The sequence below is a fragment of the Carcharhinus amblyrhynchos genome, chromosome 5 (assembly GCF_965287045.1).
Source record: "Carcharhinus amblyrhynchos chromosome 5, sCarAmb.v2.hapA, whole genome shotgun sequence".
In the NCBI taxonomy this organism is placed as follows: domain Eukaryota; kingdom Metazoa; phylum Chordata; class Chondrichthyes; order Carcharhiniformes; family Carcharhinidae; genus Carcharhinus; species Carcharhinus amblyrhynchos.
Window position 1 is genome coordinate 121923289 of NC_137328.1, and position 19405 is coordinate 121942693.

A 19405-nucleotide genomic window follows, 5' to 3' on the forward strand; every position below is an offset into this window, starting at 1 on the left:
ATTTAATGTCATCATCGATAAGGACAAAGATGGAGTAAAACCCAGTCTGCAATCTTCCAACCAATGTAGCCTTTGATTTGATTTTGATTCCTTTCAGAAAATCATGCAGAATTACACAGCATTTAACAGTGCAGAAACAGGCCATTCAGCCCATCAGGTACATGCCTTCCACTTTACGCCAGGTACAAAGTAATGGAACAGTTGGAATATTTACCTGCAGTCTGGTGGCAGTAGATTTAAAACTCCTAGTGCAGGTAACTCATTTCATGGATCCCAATCAAACTGCTGGTGAAATGTCATTTAATGCACCTCAAGCGGGATTTTCTGGCCACGCTCGCCCCAAGACCGGAAAATCCCACCCGAGGTCAATGGATCTTTTCGTGGTCTATATCCCACCCGCCATGGTAAAATTCCACCCCAGTCTCAAAAAATACTTTGAAGGCAATGTTTTATATTAATTTTATCAACTACAATTTTACAAACAAATGCCCTTGAGTTCAGCATCATTCTACCCTCAGAACTACAACATGGTGAAAAAAAAGTAGAAAGAACAGGAAGTCAATTGTACAACATAATAGGAACATCCATTAAAATTATATTTAACAGTGTTAAACAACTTTGATTAAGAAAAAGGGAATATTCATCGCTTGAGAGAATTCAGAATAAAAACTGAAAGATAGTAATACATCAGTGAAAACATCTCTAACAGACAGCTACAAAGCAAAGAAAAGTCAAAGATTAAGAGAATAGTTTTCAACTTTCAAGAATGATTTATGACATATTGAAATTAGTGTACAGAGCTGGAAAAGCAACAGATAGAGAAATGTACAAGACATTATTCACAATATTTTTAAATCATTCAGTTTTTGAGATTTTTTTCAATCAAGTATAAGCAGCAAAAATCTTTGGAATGATCGGGATTACCCAATTACTGTTCGCAGAACATCAACTCTTCTTAACCTGAGGTCACATCTCATGAGGGGTGAGTTCATGGTTAAGTTCTGACATTCAGGGTACAAATGAATATTGTTTCACCTAATAATATGACAGCTAACATTGATATTTTAAAATATGGTAATAAATATTTGCTTGTGCAAGGTAATTTTCAGATTCAAGAGCAGCAAATGAAGGCAAGTAGTGTTTCAGCATATACAGAAGTTGACTACTTGTAGTTTTTGCTACCATTTTTGTGGTAGTCATCTTTTATGTTTAATGGACTCAACTTTATGAAATTAGATGAAGCTCTTGGGGCTAAAGGGATCAAGGGACATGTAGGGAAAAGGGGGATCAGGATATTGAAACTGATGATCAGCCATGATCAGAATGAATGGCAGAACAGGCTTGAAAGGTTGAATGGCCTACATCTGCTTCTAGTTTCTATGTTTCTAACTAATCTCTGTAGTTACAGTCCTACCCACTTGTCTTCAATGTTTTTATTTCAATGCTACACCTATATCAGTTTAAATATTCCAGGAGTTCTGGTTCCAATTCTGCACATTGATACTCGCCACATACATTTCTTTTTACTATTCATTCATTGGATGTTGCTGGCACTGACAAAGCCAGCATTTATTGTCCACCTTAATTACCTTAAGGTGGTGATGGTAAGCCACCTTCTTGAACCGCTACGGTCTGAGTGGTAGACATTTTTAGGAAGGAAGTTACAGGATTTTGATGTCAATCTCAACAAACTTTGACAGGCTTAATTTCATAAAATGTGTTTGCTCATCTATGTTGACACTTATGACACATCAGTGAGTGTGATACATGCTTATAGGGCTATAAATTACCCAGGATTTGAGTGCCCACCATAGTTTGCTTAAGATAGATATCAAGACTGAAATTAAACAGAGACCTAATTTGAGAACACTTGAGGCTAAACCTCCAGCAATCTAAGCAATTCAGAATGGAAATTCCAGAAAAAGAGTCTGTCCAGAAAAGAAACTTTCCACAAGTGTCTGTGAAACACAACAACCTACATAGCTGGTGCAAATTTGTCAAACACATGAAGGCTGAGTACAAAGCAGGATCACGTTAGCTTGCTGACGAGGAAAATAAAACTGTAAAATACGGTGATGTTGAGGATATATAAATCCCAGCAGCACAACTGATGGAAAATGGTGCTGCCAGAAATGGTTTAGCTACTTCAACATCCATGTTATTGTGCATGAGAAGATTTGTCAGGAGGATAAATGTTTTGCTTCGTCTTGGCAAGTAGAGGATCCATCTCCATGAAATTCTGCAGGACTACAGTTCAGCTTACTTTTATGATACTGACAAGACAAACCCTTTTGCACCACAGGATTGTACTGGGGGATAAACACCAAAGACTGTGTTTCAAATCACTCCATCACAATGTTACAGGTATAAATGAGCTACAGTTCCTCATAATGATGAAGTATAAAAATTCAGAGTGCTTCAAAAAAGTTAAGAATCTTCCAGGCCAATGCCAAAGTCTGTGAGATACTTGATATTTTTACCAGAAACAACCAATCACTTGACTAAAAGGTGGAGGTGCTGGTGTTGGACTGGGGTGGACACAGTAAGATGTCCCACAACACCAAGTTAAAGTCCAACAGGTTTATTTGGAATCACGAGCTTTCAGAGCATTGCTCCTTCATCAGGTGACTCACCTATTGGACTTTAATCTGGTGTTGTGAGACTTCTCACCTTGACCAAAAGGTGCAGCACTGTTATGTTTTATGCCTCAAAGATGTAGAGAGATAACACACAGTGTAACAGGCATTTTATTCAAAGCTTTTATAATGCCCGCTCTCTCATGATTACAGCTATTTGCCTACAGTGTAATTTATTTTATTCAGTAACCACACTTTGGGTTTGGCACTGCAGCACTCGCACTCACTGGGATGTCTGACAAGAAGCTGAAGGAGCCAAGATTGAAGAGTCTAACCAAGCCAGATTTGTCACATGATTTTCAAGGAAAGATTTAGCACCTGTGCCATTCATTTTTCAATCAAAATGATGGAGACAGATAAGTATTTAGATAAGCTACACATAGCTATGATCCGCAAAGGACACTTGTCGTGCCGTAGAGTCATATGGCCATTTAAAAAACAAAATAACTTAATATAAACAGTAATGTAAACAAATATAGCATTTAGAAATTGTGTGGTGATTATTTTATTTATTCATTATGGCGACAAAATTAGAAGGGTCCTCATGATGTCAATTTAAAGTGGGTAGGACAGTACATGGGCATAATCTTACACTATATAAAAAGGAAGAATTTCAGTGAGCTACTCAGCGTATCAAGTTCAACTGAAATGGTAGCTCAGAACAAGATGGGAAGGGTCAATCAATGATATCATTCTGTCATGATTTCCCTGATAAGAAACAGAGTCTGAAATGCCATTCAAAGCTTTGGCAAAATTTATATGGCCCCTTGTGACAACTTGTTAACCATCAATGGATCAAAATTTAATTTCCGTGGAAACCGTAAGAATATTTTACAGCAATTATCTTAGAAAGTTCAGCAGGGCAAATAAAATGTGTCTTCAGACAGTGTAGAATAAATTACATAAAAATACGTCCTGCTTCAAACATGCTAAATTAAACTAGATTATTGTGTTGTACCCCAACCTTTTCCGCGTATTCAGGAATATACGCTAGAACTATGAACAGTTAGACACTTAGAAAAGGTGGAAATTGAAACTAGTGCATCATGTATCAAGTTTTCGGATAGTGTTTTCCAGTTTCTTTTTTTCCTTTTAAACAGATCAATCTCAACATAACTGACATTTTTAAAATTTCTTTTCTCAACAAACAGATAGGCCACATTTAAATACCTGAAATGGATCTGCTGTGTGAAGAGTTCTCCTGACCATCTGTGTAGGGAGTTGGTGGAGTATAGTTAGCTATCTCCAGTTTACTGATAGTGGATGGTGGTGTTGGTGGGGGTGGTAACAATGTACTGTTTGGGCTATTAATATCACCTTCTGCCACCAGAGTCAGATCAAATGCATTCTCATCCTCATAAGGTGGTACGTTTTCCGACTGCCAGTCTCCAGCCCGCTTTTCCCACCTTTGTTCATTGACATGTGGAATAGGAGATACTGGCACATGGAAAGGTGCAGCATTTATCTGCTTAATATCTGGCTTTACATAATCAGGTGGCACTATTACAGGCCGGTGACAGCTATCATCTTGCGTTGTTGGCTTGGTTTTAATGTTGTTGGAGTTTTCGTTGAAATTCAGTGCCGTTGAGATAGCTGTGCTGGAGTCCGTACACTCTAATTTATCAGATTGCTGTGTCGACATTACGTTCCGGTGCATAGTTTGGCTTTTTCCCTCTCGTTTTCTACCATTCCCCTTACTTGCTGCAGGTGTGGAGCAGTCGGGTTCAATTACGGGTGGCTTGAGGCGTAGAAAATCTGGAAGCACGAGATCTTCTTTCTTCAGAAGCCCACGTTGATCATCCACTCTATTGCTCTGAGCTTTGGATAGAAGGTCAAAAAACTCTGCCACAATACAAAAATGAAAACTTAATAAGATAACCATTCACTGCATTAGCATTTTAACTGGCTGTATTTTTAAAACAAATACAGTTTATATTTGAATTAAAGCCAGTATGTTACTTTTTTCCTGGACAAGAGGGTTAGGTTTGAGGTGAAACACATGCAGGGGGAGCCTACTTACATGCCAATATGGTGCTTTATTCATTTATCTCCAATGTTCAACTTAGAAAAGTCTCTGATGTTTTGTTTCAGCCACAGTACCTAATTTTTTTTAGTTTAAAGGTATACGGTTCTGAGAAGGGGAAAATAGTTCCCCAAAAGAGACAAGGGGAAGCACTGCATTTTTAAGGAGGAGCTTTGTTAACAAAGTAAAGCCACAAGACTGAACACAATAGAAACTAGTGTCCTCTTCCCTCTGCATCCCAGTTAACATCTATCGGAGTAAGGACCTCTATCCATCTCAACCCAGCCCTTGAACCACAATCAAAATTTGGCACTGGTAGAATTCAAGAAATAACGTTCTCCTGCTTATTTGGTAATCCTAGGAAAATAATTTATAGTAGATAAGAGCTACATAATAGACATACAGAGAATTACACAAATAAAGGAAGGCAGACTGGTCTTTATAACCGTGGGTGTCCCTCCAATGAAGTGCTTCTAAAATATGACCACATAGGGAAGTAGGGAAACATCACTTTATAGGTTGGAAATAACTATCCAAATTCTTAAAATCTTCTTTTAAGCCTTTAAATTTCTTAATTCTTTTTAAAAATTAACTTTATTCTAATAGCTTTAACTTTTCTAGAGATCTAAAACAGCTAAAAATTTGGAAGAAGTGATTATGAACAGAATTTTCTTACCACTACATGAGATAAAGAAACAGAGATCATTCTTACAAGCGAAACACTGGAGAGGCGAGGATTTGCCATTACTGTTTTTGGCAGGCAGAGTAAGAAGTCTCACTATACCAGATTAAAGTCCAACAGGTTTATTTGGTATCACAAGCTTTCGGAGCTCACCTGAGCAAGGAGCAGTGTTCTGAAAGCTCGTGATATCAAATAAACCTGTTGGACTTTAACCTGGTGTTGTGAGACTTCTACTTTGCCCACCCCAATCTAACACTGGCTTCTCCACATTTTGGTGGACAGGGAAACTGATGGGGGCAGCACATCCAATAAGTGTCCCCAAATGACTTTTACGCTGGTAGGATTTCCCACTCCCATTACCCCTGCCAATGATATAATTGGGTTCTCACCATGCAAGGTAGGGAAACCCATTACCATATATTTAAATACAATTAGTGGGCTTCCCTTGTCCCTCCGCTCACATCGGCTTGACACTGGGGGCTTCTGTTGGAGAGGTGTCTTGTGTCATGGACATTTCCATGGGGTGGGGTGGGGTGGGGGAGGATAATAGAATCCTACAGTGCAAAAGGAGGCCATTCAGTCCATCGCGTCTGCACCAACCACAATCCCACCCAGGCCCCATCCCCATACCCTAACTAGTCCCCCTGACACTAAGGGGCAATTTAGCATGGCCAATCTACCTGATCCGCACATCTTTGGAACGTGGGAGGAAACTGGAGCACCCGGAGGAAACCCACGCAGACACAGGGAGAATGCACAAACTCCACAAAGGGTGTGACCCAAGCTGGGAATCGAACCCGAGTCCCTGATGCTGTGAGACAGCAGTGCTAACTACTGTGCCACCCCGGTCCCTTTTTAATTTTTGTATTTTTCAGATGGGATGCCCCCAGCGTAGCTGGCATGTCCCACCAGCAAAATGCCATTGGTCCTGCTCCTTTCATTCTTTTTGCTAAGTGGTTGAAAATTTGACGGGGAAAGCTGACAAGACAGCTGGTGGACCACTCTGTGCTTTCCCCATCCGCGACAGCACTTCAAAAGAAAGAGTTCCACCTGCTAACAAACGTGTCTGTCACACCAAATAGTTTGCTCACTGATCAAAAGGAAATCTAAAATAAGTAGCTTTTCAGTCCATCCAGAGTTATTGCCTGAACAAATTCTGCTGAAATGAATATTTATGCTACAGTTTTACAACAGGATGGGTGAAGAAAGATGGCTATCTTCCACATCAGCTCTTGGGTCAAAGAAAGGGGGAAAACGGCACTGGCACTTATGTAGCAACTTCCCTGACCATCGGACATACCAAAGTACTTAACAGCCAATAAGTACTTTTGAAGTGTAGTCACTGTTGTAATATTGGAAAGGTAACCTAGTTCAAAAAACAAAAAAAAAGTAATAGGATGCATGGCAAAATTATGATGTTCTCATGAAGAAAGTCTCCAATCTCAAGACAGGCCAAAGCATCAAGTCTTTTTTCTAAAGGAGAACAGAAAGGCTATATACAAATGAAATACAGCCACTCGTTTAATGATAAATGGCATTGAAAAGACAACTGGAGCAGGTTTCTGACTCCATTATATAACCAGTAAATACAATGCCAACATTTGAACTTTAATAAAGTGATGCAGCAGGTGCTTGGATTAAGGATGTAACATTTGTTCTTTTAAATTTAGGCTATTTTTCCCAGGAATATTTCAAGTTGTAGAACACCAAGATTAAACAATGGTGGGAGCAACTTGAGGTGATGAATTAGTGACATCACATCATAAAGCACAAATTAAAGTGTGTATGGATTCAGTCAAACATATGTGTGTGTGTGTGTGTGTGTGCGCGCGAGAGAGTGAGAGTGAGAATGACGTAAATATGTCATAATTTAAATTTTTAAAAATGAAGTAGATATTCAAAAATGTGTTTGCTATCTTCTTAATTGACATTTTAGAGGCAGTTCTTCACACCACTGGGAACGTGCACTAGAACAAACTCAAAAGCTCTCCACCTTTTAGAGGCTTGATCAAACTGAATCTTAGTTTATCTTTCAACACCAAAACTTTAGTACTTTTTGTGCACAGAACTGCTATTCCCCTCCAGTGATCATTACAACTAATCTAAACTGAAATTAAGCTCAACCATCCACACCTTTACTATAGTTGACAACAGTGCACATCACAATTTAACCCATTCTGCAGATGGAACCACTAGAGCTTTTCTTCAGAATCTTGATGAGTCATTTTTCTCAATTCTTTTGCCTTCTGCCTTTATTTCTAATTTAACAAAGCTTCCCAAAACTTCAACAGCACCATATCATGCTTCAAGATACGATTGCATAAGAAACTCATTTCATTGACATTTCAGGCTAACTTTCTCTTGCTTATTAGTGCAACAAGTAATTTACCTTCCACTTCATCCACATTTGGCTTTGTTGGTCTCTTTTTGTTTGTATGAATTACATCTTTTCTTGAAGGCCGTGTGCCATTGGAAGATTTTCCATTTCCTTTTACTGTCAAATCCGTCTGGTGTGGATAACATTGGTGAGCATAAGTTAGAGATAGGTCATGTTGCAGTTAAAAACATAATCAGAATACATTAATATTATTTGAGGCATATCTAATAAAAGACAGCCAAAACTAAATATGGGTGAAGAATGGGGCAAATTATTTATTGAATCAGTAATTCTAATTAAAAAATTGATAAGTATAAATATAAGATACATGTTGCACCTAAAAAACATAAGCAGTAAGCTTTAATATCATTAGAAGGGATAACTTTAGAACCGTAGAATCCCTGCAGTGCAGGAAGAGACTATTCAACCTACTGACTTTGCACTGATTCTCTGAAACAGCACCATACCCAGCCCCTCCTCTCCACTCATAAGCCCATAACCCCACACATTGACCATGGCCAATCCATCTAATCCACACATCTTTGGACTGTTGGAGGAAGCCAGGGTACCTGGAGGAAACCCACGCAGACACAGGAAGAACATGCAGTTATAGAGCAACTACCAATGCAACTATTTTCCTATATTTTGCTATCTTTTTGAATTTCATTTTGTAAAAATAACAGAATAATATTTTATAACATACAAGGTGAAAGTTTACCTTCACAGCATGATGGTGTGTGCTGACATTGGAAGACCCCTGTTTTCCTCCCGCAATCATCTCCCTGTCTGGAAGTAAACAGTGTGATGCCACATGCGTGATTAAATGACCAGATGAAAGATTCATTGCCACTTTGGCTGGTTGAAGTGGTTTCACGTTTACAATATTATTCAGCATTGTTAACACTTTCCTCTGATGTACTGTTGCAGTCGGAGCTTACGGTGTTCCTACAGGGCAAAAAACTCCAAAAAAAGGGATTCGGATTTTGCTCAGAATTGATTATTATTTTTCTCAGCCTACCATCTGGTAGATGCAAGTTTTTTTCTCCTTGGCACACCAGAAATAAATAGCTATGGTAACAGTTCTGCATCCAAGTTAGTATTTTATCTCATCAGTTTAACAAGTATTTCCTTTATAGTGAGGCCAAGAAATATGAAACTGAAGATCAACAAATTGTCACATTTTCCTGTATCATGAGAAGGAAGTGAGGAATCTGACTTTGTGATTAAGAGGGCAGAATGACCATAACGTGTCACAGAGCAGCTTCAAAACAGGATTGACGGCTATGGGGGCAGCAGCACTTTGGGCTGGCATCAATGCTGAGGTACTGTGCTGTGGAAGGAAGCAGACTGGGACTGGTGAAATAGATGCCACGCGATGAGTGGAACTGTAAGTGGAGGATTGGGACTGGTGGTGGAAGGCCGTGGAAGGGAAGTGTTAATAACTCCAGACAAGAGGGCAGCAGCAAGGAGGGGTTGAGTGAAGGGCATGATATACAGGATAGAAAGAGAGTTACCATAATGAACTAAGAAGTAGGAGTGAGGCAGGGGTGGGATGCTGCTATAGCCAGCAGCACCAAGGGATGAGACATCCAGACAATAGCACAGCAGACTGGGAACAAACTCTGCAGGTAAACAACAGGCAAATTAAGTGGAGGAGATTTTTTTTGTTTGAAAGAAAAATGAGATTCCCATGGCATTAGTTGCAGAATTACCACAATAGCGTGGTCTGAGATGAGCTGATACATAAATCACAACAGCAACCTCAAAGCCAAACCCAAACCTAAGGCTGCTGACAAAGTTCAGGCTTCAGAGAACAAAATTCATTGAATGCACCTCCAGGAAGTTGGGTCGAAATATGGTTTCTACATGCTGGGTAGGTTATAAATTGTATATTTTTATTTATGTGTAATAAACTAGAAGAAGAAACAAATGCTGGACTAAGATTTATTGAAATAAGACATCTTGGGCTGAAGGGCCTCTTACTGTACTGTAGAGTTCCCTGATTCCTCTGATGCTAGCTTTTGCCCTTTGTTGATTGGTTCCAAAGAGCCTACAAGTTTCTGATAGTTTTAAGTTCTGTTATTCATTGGTGTATTCCGTGTTTGTTTTGTTGTGATTTATTGTTCTTTTGTGAATATAAAATTTAAACCCCTCAGATAAAAAGGATTTCCATATATATGTTACCTAAAGGATCACCAGAAATATTGTGTGTGTATATTCACCAGCATACATACATGCATACGTTCACACACACACGCATGCACACAAATCCCCATACATAAATGTATTTCCTATCTTGTCCAGTGATACTTATCCCTGCTAAGTGAACAAAACATGAAAATGAGTCGCAGAAGTCTGCATTAACTAATTTAAAGCAACATGTTAAGACCTGTTGCCAATCAATGTGACAATTGTTTTAAAAAACAGTTTATTTATTAGTCACAAGTAAGGCTTACATTAACACTGCAATGAAGTTACTGTGAAATTCCCCTAAAGCCACACTTTGGCACCTGTTCAGGTCAATGCACCTAACCAGCACTTCTTTGGACTGTGGGAAGAAACCAGAGCAAACCCACACTGACATGGGGAGAACGTGCAAACTCCACGCAGACAGTCATCCAAGTCGGGAATTGAACCCGGGTCCCTGGCACTGTGAGGCAGCAGTGTGCCACTGTACTACCCACCTTCAAGCTATGTGATGCTTATATTACCTAAGTTTTAGCAATACAAAAATGTTTTGGCAACAAACTGGCACGTTTTTAAAAAGTATTTTTATGAAAGAATTAAAAAATGATTGAGATTCTTTTAAGAAAATGTTGTGCTCCACAATAATATAAGCATTGTAATGAAGCAAATAACACATTTACTTTTGGTTATCCTTAACAACTGTGTGGTCTTTTTACACAATTATAATTGTGATCCAATTTGCATTCCCTTCATTAGCTTCTTGTCAAACTAGATTCGAAAACTGTTAAAATAATTGGTTGGTTAAATAATCAAAATTACTTAATCATTATTCACTAAGCTGATTTACATTGTAATACATAATTATATGCTGCAAGAAAGAAAAAGGAATGGAAGGAAAAACGTACAGCTCATACATCATACCTACCCTTTTCTTTAACATACTCTGCAATATCCAGAACAACACGCTGTCCATCAAGGTTAGAGATGGGAACTCCAAGATCTAAAGCTTCTGATTCCCCATTCTATAGAATATAAACAACACAAAATACATCTCTCAGTGTAAACTATAAACAATAGAGAAGGGATGAAACTTAAACAGGGATAAGAACATGAGACAGAAATGAGAAAAATACTTGGTATATCTGTATCCCCTTGCTCTCTAGGCTCACGTGCTGACACACCATTTTACATCTACTCCTCCTTTGGCCAGCATTCCTCTACTTGTTGTTGAATTGTCAATTAAAGGTCTCATCGAGGATCTCACGCACCCCAGACATTTTCTCTTCCACCTTCTTCCGTCAGGAGAAAGATACAAAAGTCTGAGATCATGCACCAACTGACTCAAGAACAGTTTCTTTCCTTCTGCCATCAGACTTTTGAATGGATCTATCTCGTATTAAGTTGATCTTTCTCTGCACCCTAGCTATGACTGTAACACCACATTCTGCACCCTCTGCTTTCCTTCTCTATGTACGGTATGCTTTTTCTGTATAGTGCACAAGAAACAATACTTTTCACTGTATGTTAATACATGTGACAATAATAAATCAAATTAAAATCAAAATTTTTGCATTCAAAACAATCAACAGGAATCTAGAGATTGATTTAGGGCCAGTTTGACGAGGGACTGCTCAACGGGAAGTGGGGGAGGGGGTGGTGGCACTGTGAGCAAAGCATCACAGTATCACCTAGCTTACAAACGTGGTTTGAATGAGCATGTAGCACCACTTTGGAAATGGAAAACTGAAAACAAAGGTAAAAAAAATCAGATTTGTCTCAATAATGTCACCTCTCCTTCTAAAATCCATTTGCATACAGGCCCAATCTACTCAATCTGTCCTTGTAAGAAAATCCCTCCATACCCTGGATTAGCCTAGTGAACCTTCAAGATTATGAAGGGGCTGACAGAGTAGACGCTGAAATGCTGTTACCCCTTGCTAGGTAATCTAGAACAAGGAATCACAGTTTCAAGGTAAGGAGCCCATTAATTACTGAAATGTCTTAAGAACATAAGAAATAGGAGCAGGAGTAGGCTATCTAGCCCTTCGAGCCTGCCCCGCCATTCAATAAGATCATGGCTGATCTGTCGCTGCTCAGTTCCACTTTCCCGCCCTCTCCCCATAACCCTTAATCCCCTCTCTTATCAAAAACCCATCAACCCGCGTCTTAAAAATATTTAGCGAGGCAGCCTCCACCACTTCAACGGGCAGAGAATTCCAGAGATTCACCACCCTTTGAGTGAAGAAGTTCCTCCTCAACTCCGTTCTAAACCGCCCCCCCTTTATCTTCAGGCTGTGCCCCCTAGTCCTACTGTCTTTTTTGAGCGGGAAGAGTCTCTCCACCTCTATCCTATCCATCCCATTCATCATCATATACGTCTCAATGAGATCTCCCCTCATTCTTCTAAACTCTAACGAGTACAAGCCCAGTTTATTCAGCCTCTCCTCATTGATCAACCCCCTCAACTCCGGTATCAGCCTAGTAAACCTCCTCTGCACTCCTGGAATTCTTTACCCAGAGAGCTGTGGATTTGCTACAATTGAATATATTTATGGCTGACTGAGGTAGACAGATATTTGGTCTCTCAGGAAATCAAGGGATTGGGGAGCGTACAGCAAAGTCGAGTTGAAGCCCAAAATCAGCCATGAGCATGTTGAATGGTTGAACAGGACAATATAGTGTTCTTGGTTTCATTGGTTAGAACAGGAGTTGGTACATCTCGTTGAAGTTGTACAAACATTAGTAAGGCCACACTTGGAATATGGTCACCCTATTACAGAAAGGATATTATCGAACTAGAAAAAGTACACAAAAGATCTACTAGGATGCCATCAGGATTTGCTGGTTTGAGTTATAAGGAAAGGCTGGATAGATTGGGACTTTTTTCCCCTGGACTGTAGGGGGCATAGCAGTCATCTTTTGGGGGTTTATAAAATAATGAGGGGCATAGATAAGGTAAATAGCCAACATCTCTTCCCAAAGGTAAAAGAGTCTAAAACAAGAGGGCATAGGTTTAAAGTAAGGGGGGAGAGCTAGAAAAGGGTCCAGAAGGGCAATTTTTTCACACAGACGATGGTGAGTGTCTGGAACAAGCTGCCAAAGGCAGTATCAAGGGCGGGTACAATTGCGTATTTTGAAAAGCATTTAGATAGTTACACAGGTAAAATGGGTATAGAGGGATATGGGTCAAGCCCGAGCAATTGGGACTAACTTCGTGGTAAAAACTGGGCACGGGCAAGTTGGGCTGAAGGGTCTGTGTCCATGCTGTAAACCTCTATGATAACATTTACTAGGACAATGGCACTAATTTTCTAGAAAAATATGGCATGAGTGACACAGACCATTATATCAACTTTGCTGTAAACTTAATCTTCATAATTTCACCCCTTTATAAATCAATGGCAATGTCCAGTTTTCTGGATTAACATTAGCACTGCTACATAGAATGAAGCAGGACACTGGTGACTAGGTAGCATTGTGACTGACTTCTCCAAGATTGTTTGCCCTTAAATGGCATTGTCTTTTTACTAAGCTTCATTGATTTATTTAGCTAAAGCAAAAATAATTGACCTTTGCATGTGTTAGTTGACCGGAGCAGTTCTTACTAAATGGAATTGAATTTCTGATAGCCATTTAATGACTGTAGCCATTCACTGATCTCTAGTTGCAAATTTAGAACATTAATCTATTTAGAGTTAAGATGACCACTGGACACCGTGCAGCTGCAACTAGTCTAAATTTAAAGGCTGAGAGATCTGAGAAATCAATTATTAATAACTACTTCCTACATATCTTACATCTGGAGACCAATTCTCCCATCCCGGGAGATTCCAGCGTTGCCCAATCCACAGGATCTGCACTGGGTATCCCACCCCAATAGCATCTCCCAGCGCCAGATTCCCAGCAGCGTCAGCTCCATGCCAGAAAATCGGCGGGGAGGGACATAAATGATTTAAATGAGCATCTCCATAAATTTTAAATACAATTAGCGGGCCTGGGACTGAAGCTTCCGGGCTCATTTGCATCTCCCCCAGCCCACCAGAGCGGTTCACTCCAGTGAGCATTATTATAGCTCCCCACTTTTGGGAAGCTAGTGGCCCAACCCCAGTGGAGTGAAGGGGATGGCAATCGGGGCCCCCACAGGGTCAGGTGGCAGAAGGGGGTGCTGCCCCTGGGCATTGTCCTTTGAGCACTGCCAAGGTGCCAAAGTGCCAATACCTAGGAGACACCGCCAGAAGATCACTTTTAAAAGTTTTAATGTTTATTTATTAGTATCATAAGTAGGCTCACATTAAAGCCACAATGAAGTTACTGTGAAATTCCCTTGGTCGCCACACTCCGACACCCGTTTGGGTATACTGACAGAGAATTTAATATGGCCAATGCACCTAACCAGCACGTCCTATGGACTCCAGGAGGAAACCGGAGCACCTGGAGGAAACCCACGGAGACACAGGAGGAATGTGCAGACTCTGCACAAGCAGTGACCCAAATTGGGAATTGAACCCGGGTCCCTAGCGCTGTGCCACCTTGCTACCTTGTCTAACTAATTGGGCTCAGACCCATTTTTGTAAAGCACTTCTTGCAAATTCTGGGCCATAGTCAGAGGAATTGCATATGCTGCTGATCATCGTGCAATAATCAGCAAACTCGTTCTTATGGTGAAAGGAAAGCCACCGGTGACACAGTTCAAGTTAACTGAAGAAGTTTAAGTATATTTTTTGTAAATTGAAAACTAGAGAATGGCAGGATGATTTACTCTGTGCTGGTTAATTTACAACAAAAGAAAACAATCTACCTAGCTATTGCCAGCTGGCAGTTAAATCATTAGCACTCCACTCATGCACATCAGTTATGTCAAATCTCGTTAACCATAATTATATGTAAATGATGGAACAGTTTATCTCCATCTAAGCCTTGATAGTTCTCGTTATCATTTTCTGTAATGCTTCCTGAAGCACGGAGTAAAGTTAATAACTAATTTTAAGAGCTGTAAACTTTCCAAATTTATTATCCAATTTGTCTTCAAATCGCTATTACAATTTTTTTTAAATCAGCAAAAAATAACTGATTGGAATTGGAATAAAGACAAATGCTACAACAGGAAGCAGGGCTGTGTCTTATTTGTTGTTTCTACTCCAGACTCTCTTAAATCCAAATTGTTTTTGGAAACAAAACATTCAATAGAAAATTTTAACTCAATAAACTCTGTCCCTTAAATATTATTCAAACAAACTTTAAAAAATCAAGCAACACTATCAGAGGTTTAATTAAAATCATTTTTCAGTTGAATAACATGACACAAATTGACAGACAGGGTAACAGAGTGGTAGTTGAGTGGCTGATGGAATTTAATACAGAGCAATGCAAGGTGATGCATTATGGCAGAAGGGATAGGGCAGCAATATAGATTTAATGGCACAGTTCTAAAGAGTGTGTTGGAGGGAATCTGAGGGTTCATGAGCATTGATCTTTCAAGCTTTCTTAAATCTGGAATCAAGGACAAAAGAACATAAAGAATCATGAGGTAAGCTTGAATACTTCAATCATAAGAACATAAGAACATAAGAAATAGGAGCAGGAGTAGGCCATCTAGCCCTTCGAGCCTGCCCCGCCATTCAATAAGATCATGGCTGATCTGTTGTGGCTCAGTTCCACTTTCCCGCCCTCTCCCCATAACCCTTAATCCCCTCTCTTATCAAGAACCCATCAACCCGCTTCTTAAAAATATTTAGCGAGGCAGCCTCCACCACTTCAACGGGCAGAGAATTCCAGAGATTCACCACCCTTTGAGTGAAGAAGTTCCTCCTCAACTCCGTTCTAAACCGCCTCCCCTTTATCTTGAGGCTGTGCCCCCTAGTCCTACTGTCTTTTTTGAGCGGGAAGAGTCTCTCCACCTCTATCCTATCCATCCCATTCATCATCTTATACGTCTCAATGAGATCTCCCCTCATTCTTCTAAACTCTAACGAGTACAAGCCTAGTTTATTCAGCCTCTCCTCATAGCTCAATCCCCTCAACTCCGGTATCAGCCTAGTAAACCTCCTCTGCACTCCCTCCAGGGCCAAAATATCCTTGCGCAGGTGCGGCGCCCAAAACTGCACACAGTACTCCAGCTGCGGCCTCACCAATGCCCTATACAGCTGCAGCAAGACCTCCCTACTTTTATATTCAATCCCCCTCGCTATGAAGGCCAGCATCCCATTCGCCTTCCTGACCACCTGCTGCACCTGCAAGCTGGGTTTTTGCGACTCATGCACAAGGACCCCGAGGTCCCTCTGCACCGTCGCCTGCTGCAGTTTTTCGCCACGTAAGTAATAGTCCTTCCTACCATTCTTCCTACCAAAGTGGACCACCTCACACTTGCCAACATTAAATTCCATTTGCCATTTCCTGGCCCATTCGCCCAGCCTATCTAGATCCTTCTGCAGACTCTCCACACCCTCTGCACAATTTGCCTTTCCCCCAATCTTGGTGTCATCAGCAAATTTCGACACCCTGCACTCGGTTCCCTCCTCCAGATCATCTATATAAATGGTAAATAGCTGAGGCCCCAGCACCGACCCCTGGGGCACCCCACTAGTCACCAACCGCCAATCCGAATAGCACCCATTGACCCCCACTCTCTGCCTCCTATTTGACAACCAATCCTCTATCCACGCTAACACCCTACCCCCAACTCCATGTCCCCTGACCTTCTGCAATAACCTCTTGTGAGGTACCTCGTCAAACGCCTTCTGAAAATCCAGAAAGACCACATCCACCGGCTCTCCTCTATCCACTGCCCTAGACACATCCTCATAGAACTCCAGTAAATTTGTCAGACACGACTTCCCTTTAATGAAACCGTGCTGCGTCCGCCCTATCAAGCAATTCCCTTCAAGATGCCTCGCAATTTCCTCCTTAATGACGGATTCTAACATTTTACCTACCACAGACGTTAAACTAACCGGCCTATAATTCCCCGCCTTTTGCCTGGCACCCTTCTTAAACAACGGCGTAACATTAGCCGTTTTCCAATCTTCCGGCACTTCCCCGGAATCCAGCGACGTCTGGAAAATAACCACCAAGGCATCCACTATCACTTCCGCCATTTCTTTCAGAACCCTCGGATGCATTCCATCCGGTCCTGGGGACTTGTCCACAATCAGCCCCTCCAGTCTGTCGAGCACCACCTCTCTAGTAACAGTAATGTCATTAAGACCCTCCATTCCTACCACCTTTCCATCGCTAACACCCGGCAAATTATTCACGTCCTCCTCCGTGAAGACAGAAACAAAAAAGTTATTCAAGACCTTAGCCATATCCCCATCCCCTACCACTAGGTCCCCTTTCTCATCCTCTAAAGGACCAACGTTCACCCTAGCCAGCCTCTTCCTTTTTATATATTTATAAAAACTCTTGCTATCCTTTTTTATATTAAGTGCTAGCCCAGCCTCATAGCTTCTCCTACCCTCCTTTATCAACTTCTTTGTCAATCTTTGTTGACATTTAAACTTTTCCCAATCCTCTTCTCGCCCACTACTCTTAGCTACTCTAAATTCCTCCACTTTTAATTTAACACTTTCCTTCACCTCCTTCGTTATCCACGGCTTATTACCTCTCTTCCTACTGTCCTTTTTAACCATCGGAATAAATTTCTGCTGAGCACCAAGAAAGATCTCCTTAAAGATCCTCCACTGCTCCTCAGCAGACCTACCTTCCAACGCACTCCCCCAGTCCACATTCGCCAATTCTTCTCTCATCCTACCATACTCCCCTCTATTCAAACAAAGGACGCGTGTCCGGGAACCCACTTTCTCCTCCTCCATCTGCACCAGAAACTCCACCATACAATGATCACTCTCTCCAAGAGGATCCTTCACCGCAAGGTCCCTAATTCTACCCGCCTCATTACATAGCACCAGATCCAAGATAGCTCGCTCCCTCGTCGGCTCCAACACACACTGTTCAAGGAAATTATCCCGGCAGCATTCCAAGAACTCCTCCTCGAGCCCACCTCATCCAACATGGGTCGACCAATCAATATGCAGATTGAAATCTCCCATAACTACTGCCGTCCCATTCCTGCACGCCGCACTTATTTGCGTGTTAACAGCCCGCCCCACCTCCAGATCATTATTCGGGGGCCTATAGGTATATCATGGGAGCTGTTTATTGAAGATGTGCACTCATTCACAGTCAGGTCTAAGATTGCCCAACAGGGTCCCACACTCTTAAAGTGCAGTCTGCAGCCCAAACCTCAACATATACGTACACATATATCACAGGTAAATGCAGTTGACACCACAATTTGATTAGTTACACAGAAACATTGAAAATAGAAATAGACCATTCGGCCGTGCAAGCCTGCTCCACCATTCATTTGGTTCACGGCTGATCATCTAAATCAATATCCTGATCCTCCCTTCCCCCCCCATATCCCTTGATCCCTTTAGCCCCAAGAGCTATATCTAATTTCTTTCTGAAATCAGACAACGTTTTGGCCTCAACTACATTCTGTGGTACTGAATTCCACACATTCACCACCCTCTGGGTGAAGAAATTTCTCCTCACCTCACTGGTCTATAGTTCCCCGTTTTCTCTCTACCTCCCTTCTTGAACAGCAGGCTTACATTAGCTACAATCTATAGGAACCAGTCCAAAGTCCAAGGAATTTTGGAAAATAACCAGCAATGGATCTACTATTTCCTTAAATGCTCTGGGATAAAGATTACCAGGCTCTGAAGATTTATCAATCCCATCAACATCCCCAAAACCAATTCTTAACTAATCCTGATTTCCTCAAACTATGACCCCTGTTGTGGACGCCCCACCATTGGGAATATTCTTTCTGAATCTACACTGTCTAATCCTGTTAGAATGAGATCCCTTCTCAGTCTTCTAAACTCCAATGAATACAGTCTTAACCAACCAAGTTTCTCTTCATATGATAGACATGCCAGCCCAGGAATCAATCTAGTAAACCTTCGCTGTACTTCCAGGATAAGGACACCAAAACTGCACACAGTACTCCAACTGTGGTCTCACTAAAACACTGTACAATTGCATTTAAATATCCCTATCTTTATATTCAAATCCTCTCACCATGAAGGCCAACATGCCATTTGCTTCTTTACTGCCTGCTGTATGTGTGCTTACTTACATAGAATCATAGAATCCTACAGTGCAGAAGGAGGCCATTTGGCCCATCCAGTCTGCACTGACCACAATCCTACCCAGGTCCTATCCCCATAGCCCTATGCATTTACCCTAGCTAGTCCCCCTGACACTAAGGGACAATTTAGCATAGCCAATCCACCTAACCCGCACATCTTTGAACTGTGGGAGGAAACCAGAGCACCCAAAGGAAATTCAGGGAGAATGTGCAAACTCCACACAGATAGTGACCCAAGCCGGGAATCGAATCGGGTCCCTGGCGCTGTGAGATAGCAGTGCTAACCACTGTGCCACCATGCCAACCATTTAGTGATTCCTGCATGAGAACACCAAGATCTCAC

General features: G+C 41.2%; 1 protein-coding gene across 1 annotated transcript in view; it reads right to left on the reverse strand.

Annotated features, from left to right (window-relative positions):
- Window positions 1-19405, reverse strand: part of rgs12b (regulator of G protein signaling 12b) — a 195393-nt gene that overhangs the window by 23375 nt on the left and 152613 nt on the right. Inside the window, exons 14-17 of the mRNA XM_080189495.1 lie at window positions 10831-10927; window positions 8437-8504; window positions 7731-7848; window positions 3807-4478 (exon numbers count right to left, since the gene is read on the reverse strand). Coding sequence (XP_080045621.1) covers window positions 3807-4478; window positions 7731-7848; window positions 8437-8504; window positions 10831-10927 — 955 coding nt within the window. The remainder of the gene's footprint in view (window positions 1-3806; window positions 4479-7730; window positions 7849-8436; window positions 8505-10830; window positions 10928-19405) is intronic.